General features: G+C 44.3%; 1 protein-coding gene and 1 non-coding gene across 2 annotated transcripts; both read right to left on the reverse strand.

Moving 5' to 3' along the window:
• Positions 1–1,284: 1,284 nt before the first annotated feature.
• Positions 1,285–5,321, reverse strand: fbxw10 (F-box and WD repeat domain containing 10). Its single transcript, XM_061264952.1, has 13 exons — positions 4,843–5,321; positions 4,481–4,654; positions 3,956–4,086; positions 3,782–3,883; positions 3,614–3,720; positions 3,346–3,549; positions 3,164–3,285; positions 2,850–3,004; positions 2,647–2,789; positions 2,407–2,568; positions 2,175–2,344; positions 1,954–2,111; positions 1,285–1,449 (listed from the first exon to the last, which is right to left on the reverse strand). The coding sequence occupies exons 1-13, from the start codon at positions 5,258–5,260 to the stop codon at positions 1,285–1,287; spliced, it is 2,211 nt and encodes a 736-aa protein (XP_061120936.1). The 5' UTR covers positions 5,261–5,321.
• Positions 5,322–5,708: 387 nt separating this feature from the next.
• trnag-ccc (transfer RNA glycine (anticodon CCC)) lies at positions 5,709–5,779 on the reverse strand. Its single transcript has one exon. It is a non-coding gene; the product is annotated as a tRNA-Gly (tRNA).
• Positions 5,780–7,798: the final 2,019 nt, after the last annotated feature.

Here is a 7,798-nt window from a genome sequence, read left to right on the forward strand (position 1 = left end):
TTGTAAAAGCAAAGATTTATCGACATGTTGACCTTTGACCCTGTGGTATGTTCTTCCAAATAAAACTATTTCTCCTTGTTTATAACTTGAGAATAAAAAAGCATGAGAGAAATTGCTAAAAACAGACCAGGTGAGCAATGCAGATTGATAGCTTAATTTATTGTTTTAAATGTCAGGGATACAACTTGTAAAGCGGAATAAAGCACATCAGAGGTAGGGAAAAACATTGAAAAATGTCAGCTATTCACTTATTCAACAAGTGAATGGGGTTAACATTGATTAGGAATAAAAATCAGACAGCCCAAGTTGGTCAGATAAGCTAAGTGTTAGCTCATTTATCGTCCTTCAGCCTTAGCAATGGCGTTTAAACTCCAAAGAGGTGACACATGAAATGTCACCACGCTTGAGGAAGTCCACTCACTCTCCATGAATCGCCTTCTTGTTCCACAACAGCACCCCCCGCCCCTCCACCAACTGCACCAAATGACCTCTGCACGGTGAAGTTTTACGCAGCTGCCCTTTGACTCTCACGTCTCCGCATTTACGCGTGAGAAAATAGCGAAATTATGACTACTTAACATTGGTCGCCATGCGTCTGGAGCTTTTGCCCAATGACGCCCCCATAATGAACCCTTTCACACGGGCCCGTTGTTACACAATAAAAAGCATATAGTGACAACATTGAAACTGATTCCAAGGTTATGCTTCAGTCGATCTGTCGAAAAATGCAAATAGAGTTATCAGTAATGGAGTCAAGGCTTTAAGGCCTGCGGAGGTCAAGCTGTAGCTAAAGCTGGACCCCTGGTGGACAATGTATGAAAGACACTTTAAGCTGGGGTGTAATGAAATCTGCAATGTCACGTGTTTAGTAATATTTTGCCTTCTCATGCAGCCTTCTTCAAAATTAGGTGTGGGCTAAAAACGAAGCCTTCAGATGCAACCCGCTGACCCTGACAAATGCCGCCTTCGAATGCGTGCTGACTTGACAAGAGATTTGTTGGTCAAAGCTTGCCACTGACACAGCGTGACCAAAAACGGGGGGAACAATTAATTTGACAAATGAACTGTGATGCAAATGTACGACGCCTTTGAAGACGAGGACAGAAACGGTCCTTTTTTGATCCTGTGACCCTTAAGACCTCACCTGTCAATTCTGTCAAACTTTTGCCTCATGCATACATAAAATCAGAGCCTTCTTTTCTCACTAGGATTTTGCACTCTATTATCCACGGACAAGAGCCTTTATACCTTCGTTCTTTGTTGTTCCCAGCTGTTCCGATGCTGTCAATGCAAAGGGGGTTGTGGGGGCCTTCCACCCTTGATCCTCAAGTCTAATGACGCCCCGGAGGCAGTGGGCCAAGAGGGCAGTATGGTGGAGAGGGAGGGGAAGGTGGGGTATAGGTCGCCCCATCCCTCTGATGATGACTTCACTTCATCTTCCACCAGAAGCTGAACAGGAATGACTTGTAAGGAATGACTGAGAACTTTGTGGTTCAGACGGTGGGAGCTCGTTGGCCGAGACTAATGATTATAAATTATTTGGAATTGCTGTCTCTCAACTAATGGATATTTCAGCAAAAATGCTTGAATGGTATGATGGGGGGGGTGATATGGAAAAAAAGAAAAGTGAAGCGTATAAAATAATCAGCATAAAAAATGTACCATTCAATGATACTATACTGACCTCTAGTGGACTTGATGAAATTACAATAGCTTATTGCGTGGGCATGTGACTACTGACAATCAGGTATTTAGAAAATTTAGAAAGATTTAGAAATTCCAATAAAGATCAGAAGATGATTGATTTTCCATCCACCAAATAAATTTTAAGTTTTGAGGAATCAGAACTGAAAATGTTGCTCGAAGCTACACAACAAATCTTCACAATGTATTCCTGCTTGTTGCACGATTTCTTATCGCATGGGGAAGTCTGGTGGTGAAACCTTGACTGACAGCCCGCGGCGGGTTCCGGACGGATGTCAAAGGTCGGCGGCGTTGGCAATGCGGCGGGCTGTCCTCCGAGCGGTGGCTGCTTATCTGGCTCACGTGGCGTGAACGCTGGCTGATGTTGGGCGTTAAAGGTTGAAGCAGGCTTTTCAATTTCTGTGTGACTGCGGGAAAACAAGAAAAATTAGAAGATTGTGCTGAACGGATAAAACCCGACAGTCACTCACCTTCTTCTGTAGTCACGTGCTTTGACTTGGCAGAGGTGGAGGGAGGGTTCAGTTCGGGCGGTGGGATTTTGATCGAAGCAGAACTCGCCTCGTACGCCGGCTCCTCGTAATCCCAGAAAACTTTGGCAAACTGGTAGAGCTTCACGCAGCTCGTCGCGTTGACTAAAATGCTAAAGCAGAAGACGACTTCAAAATAGTGTTTACAACCTACGTGATGGTCAGTGAGGCTGACTTGTTCTCGCAGAAGTGCAGCGAAAGCATGCGACCGGTGGTCTCGGCCTCCACCACGATGGTCCTCAGGCAGTCTCCCGTGAGGAAGTTGAAGATGCGGATCTTTCCGTCCACGCAGCCCGTGACCACTCGAAGATAAGCCAGGGTCAGAGATTTGACCTCCCTGTAGGAAACGCCAATCAATCACAGGAGTTTCAAATCGTAATATTAGTTTGAAAACTTCTGCCTGGTCAGAGCTTACTTTGGATGACTGACAGTCATAAGGCATCCTTTGGTTTCACATCGGCTGCTCCAGGCCATCACCTGACCGTTGGTGTCGGCGGACAGGAGGTGCCACTCGTCCACAAACATACATCGGACGGCGCTGCTGTGGGCGTCGATCACCTAACACCCAGTGCAAATTAACACGAACGAGCTTCAGAAAGTTCCGAAGAAGACTCTCACCCTGAGCAACGAAGCATTCTCAGCGTCCCATAGTTTAACGACGCCTCGGTCGCAGCTACTGAACACGGCGGTGGCGTTGATCTTCACGCAGCGCACAGAACTGCGGTGCTTGAAGTTAAAGTCCTCGAGGTGCTTCTCTGTCTGGAGACTCCACACTGGGAGAGTGAACAAGAGCACAAAGATGGAGACAGGAATTTATCAGTTTTTTCGAAACTGCATTTGACTCAAGGGCTATACGGACTGAACAAAAAGGGTCAAAGGATTGACCCTTGAGGGACTCCACATCATGGATCAGATTCATCCAGACTATCTACCTTTGGCCGTGCAATCCTTGGCACCTGACACAAGTCTATCGGCATGGATGTCAAGGCAGTTGATCATACTGGAGTGACCATAAAGCACCAACACACATTGGTCCGTCCTTACGCTCCAACACCTACAACACATCAATGGTTAAATGACATTGATTGACATGAGCGGACATCTTCTCGGCTACCTGATGCTGGTGTCGCAACTGGCCGTGATGACCAGTTGGCGCTCAGGGCATAGCAGGACAACACGGATGCTGCCCACGTGGCCCTTCATCAGCCCCACCTCCTTGGTCGTGGCCCCCACGTACAACAGTCGCACGGCGCGGTCCTTGGACGCCGTGCTTAGCATGGGCCCGCCCTTGTAATCTACCACACGGTGGGGATCTTCGCTGAAAACGTCAACGCACCATCACGACATGGTCAGGTGGTCAAAATAAAGGGTTAGATACTTACGTGTCAATCAGCACAGAGGTGAAATACGGGCCGCAGTAAATGTTGCGCTCCTCCATCCGCACCGTCTTGGTTGGGATGTTGGCGTAAGCCGATTCAAAGGGCCACATCTACAAAAACACAAAATTACTTGGATTCCTGCCAACGCACAAGCCGACCGATCGGCCTTACGTGTGTTGACTTCACTTCCCCCCGCTCATGTTCCTCGGCCGGCACCGCGACGTCCACCATCCTCGCGTAGGAAGGATTGACCATTTGAACACCTTTGTAGCGCTAAAAACAAACCCCTGTCCCGTCAACAACACCAAAAAATGTATGATCATCAGCAGCGCCAACCTCACCAACCTTCATCATGGCCTCCACCTGCTCCTGGTAGAGTTTTCTGAAGCGTATCTCCTCCATGGTCTCCCCTGCCCGTTGCTTCCAGGTCTTGCATACCCTCATGCAGCGCTTCAGCATCGTCTCGTCGAGCAGCCCTGACTCCACATACAACATCCACATATAATCCAATCTGACTTTAGGTGAGACACCACACCCATCTGGAGTCTATTTACAATCTTCCTCACCAATGATGATGATGATGGCACAGCAAGTGCTCTGTGAACGCTACTTAGCAACAAGTGACACAACAAAATTGTGCCCCATGACCTCTGACGAGTGAAGAAACAAATTGCTTAGCAACAAGTGACCAAACAAACGGCACTTTGTAAACTCCGCCTAGCAACCACTAACAAAAATGATAATCGTCGTTTTCCAAAGCAATTAATTGCAAATGTGTTATTATGATTAAATGCAAAGATACTTTTCTAGATGAAGCTGAGCATATTGAGGACAAATCAAAACATAAAAGGGTGCTATTTGTGAACGTACCCAAAATCCTCTTGGACAAATCAAAGGGAAGTTTGCTGATGAAGTCTCGGTTTCTGTTGAGCCCTGACAAAAACTTTGAGATTGCAGGTAGGACCGGAAGGACGGGAGAAAATGCATCTTTTTTGGACTCATCTCTGCTGGCTGGGTTTTGTTGTGTACTTGTGCAACTCTGCTCTGTAAAACACACCAGAAAAACAGTAACTGGATTGTCTTCTGTGAAGCAGCATGTGGCTTTTGCTGATTTTATTAAAGTATCTACTGCAAAATGTCATATTTGTGCCTCGAGTACTGTTATCGGCGACCTCGACAAGTACTCAATACTCAGGTAATACTAGGTATTTTTTTTTTTTTTTAAATCTTACCTTCCAGCTCTCGCCGGAGCCTGGTCATCACCACACTGATGAGATTCTTGACCATACTTAGCAGTTCCGGATCGCACCGTAGCAGCAACAGGCAAAGGTAGCGTGTCTGGACCCATTCCGGACTTTCGTTGAACCATTCCCAGATCTCCCGGATCAAGGGCGCCGGGCGCGTCTTGCGGTCTAGCCGCGCGTAAAGCTCCGGCAAAGTATTGCCCTTGCTGGGCGCGTAGCTAAGCAAGTTCCAGGAGGTGAGGCGCAGCGAGTTTTGGATGTTCTCCAGCACAGGCACGCTCCTGCACCGCAACAGCATCCCCACAATAAAACTCCGGCGGGACTCGTCAGAGATCTTCCACAGGTTCAGCGACCTGGGCGAAGACTCGCTTGTTCTGGAGACGAGAAAGAGGCAGGACGGGCACATTCCACACGGCTCGTCCGCATTGTCACACGCCGGCTGTCGGGCTGGCGAGCTCGGAGACTCGGACATTTGGACTGGCTTGTTTGGGCTGTCAGCGTAGTTACCAGGCAATGCTCGTTACTACCATACATGATTACCTCACAGTGTGCGGTGCATATTTGGAATGCATTTTAAATGAATAAATGTAAAGTTTAACGCTTTAACAATTACGTTTAGTATGTGCGTTAGTAGCGTCTTGATGATGGATTGCGCACACGCAGTCGCGACACAGAAGACGACACGCTTCAAAGATGACGATTCTGCAGAACATTTTTGGGTGGGTGGGGGTTGTGGTGGGTAGCAAGAATAGAGTTAAAAGTAAATGTTATGGGGATTTTTAAACATGTCATATGCATGTCTAAAACGTAGATAAAAAACGATCAATAAAAGGTGTAGTTATAAATAAAAAACGTGCGCCGCCCGGGAATCGAACCCGGGTCGCAAGAATGGGAATCTTGCATGATACCACTACACCAGCGGCGCTGACGATAGTGATGGTCGAATATTTTGTATATATACATACTTACATTAAGTTGAATAAAATTAGGCGAGCATTTTTTTAGCTGTTCAAATGTTCTTGCAAACCTCACACAATTTTTTGTTATCACCTTTTATAACAAAAATGCTTCTATCGAACATTCGAAAACGTTGCTTCATTCCGGACGCCTTCGAGCTTCGTAGCTGTAAATACTTTTTAATAATTTTTGAATCAATAATAGTTAACAATGTGAGCAACAGGTAGTAAATATAGGTTAAAACGTCAGTTAAAAAACAGTATATATAAAACAGGTTATACCGTGTAATTTGTCTAAACGGAGTTTCCGTACAAACTTTAAAATCAGTTATAATGTTCACATAATGGCCACAAGGTGGCGGTATTGTAATGTAAATAAACAAAATACCGCTTAAACGAGCCTTTCCGGAGTGCCTGACTACTCAAATGAAAAAATACGTTCATTAAAATCATTACTTTCCCCATTCAAGCTCCATCTTAGCTAATCAATTAGCTCTCTTATTATTGCTTATGGTCCAAAAAGGTTCAATCAAAGCAACTGGACTATTCCTGTTTGTAGAAAACTTTTAATTTTATTGTTATATTTATTTTTCCATAAGGCTTCTTCAGTCCTAAAATTTAGGCATGGAGTCTCAATATTTATACCTTGGAGGGTTTGTTCAACTATAAATTCATGGTCACTCAGTTTAGGGTCAAAGGTGCCTTTCGGATTGTGAATAGATGCATTATTGCTTTTAAGCAGCTGCAGGCTTCCTGTGCAATCAATCCCAACTTTATTACATGGGGAGCAGCATCAAAATTTAATGTGATCGAGATGAGGCGACCAAGTTATTTAGGGGTTGACTAGCTCAATTGTCCTCAGTTCAGAGGCCAGACGCTTCCAAAAGGTCACACATTTGAAGGGTTAATGGATGTCGCGGCGCAAAAAGTCAAGTCGTGGATTCGTGGAATCGACGTGCAGATGTTGTTTTGATTTGCTAGAAACACTGCATTTTGCAAAAGTGTTGCCGTGATGCAACTTAAATTGCTCAACGGAGGCACTCAAGCTTAATGAAGTGTTTATTTTAACATGAATTATGCAAAGTTTGCATTTATTGTCAGGGCAAGGAAAAGGAGTGGTGAAATCACAAGAAAAATCAAAAGGGGACCTATGATTATTCTTTTTTTAACATTTATAACAATAAGATGGAAGATTAGTCAAACGGATAAATATTAATGAATTTCAAAACAGCTTTTATTATAAATGACATTGCAAAATTGGTAGATAGAAGATTAAAATGGCAACTGGTCAAGCGAGTGAATAAAATGGCGGAATCAAGGATACATTACTTGTAATATAAATCTTATCAATAATTCAGTCACTTCATTATTACACTCATTTTTTTCATATTGTTACTTTGTCTTCGCAAATGAGTGATTTGAACTTTAATCCTCGCGTTGTTTCCGACATAATTGGATCAGCTTTTCTCGGAAAGTATAATTACTTCTTTTGTGCCGCTTGATTTTTTTTATTCCCTAGTGAGCGAGCTGCACGCAACAATAGTCACTTGTGTTGTATTTATATATAAAATGTGTCCTGAGACACACAAGGAGGGATGGTGTGTCTTCTTTAAATGTTAGCAGATTGATATTGGCAACATCCTCTGAAATATACATATCCTATTCATCCTTTTTTTCTATTATTATTTCTAATATACCGTTGCGAAAGAAAGGCACAACAGATGGTTGATGGGAGATTATCACTAGAGGAAGAAGTGCCATGAGGCCAATTAGAGAAGCGGATAGATGGCAGGAGGACCAATGAGAATTCTTCTTCCTTAGCTACTGGACATATTTTGGACTTATCATTTCATTTAGTGACGAATAACAAAATTGATGCTAGTTCGTATCGGGAAGTAAACCTACGCTACACATAATAACCAAAATATTAGAAACTAGCATAGGGGGAGGGTCGCCTGCTCGGAAAACGTGAAGGGACGCTTTCCTCT

The sequence above is a fragment of the Syngnathus typhle genome, linkage group LG18 (assembly GCF_033458585.1).
Source record: "Syngnathus typhle isolate RoL2023-S1 ecotype Sweden linkage group LG18, RoL_Styp_1.0, whole genome shotgun sequence".
NCBI lineage: Eukaryota > Metazoa > Chordata > Actinopteri > Syngnathiformes > Syngnathidae > Syngnathus > Syngnathus typhle.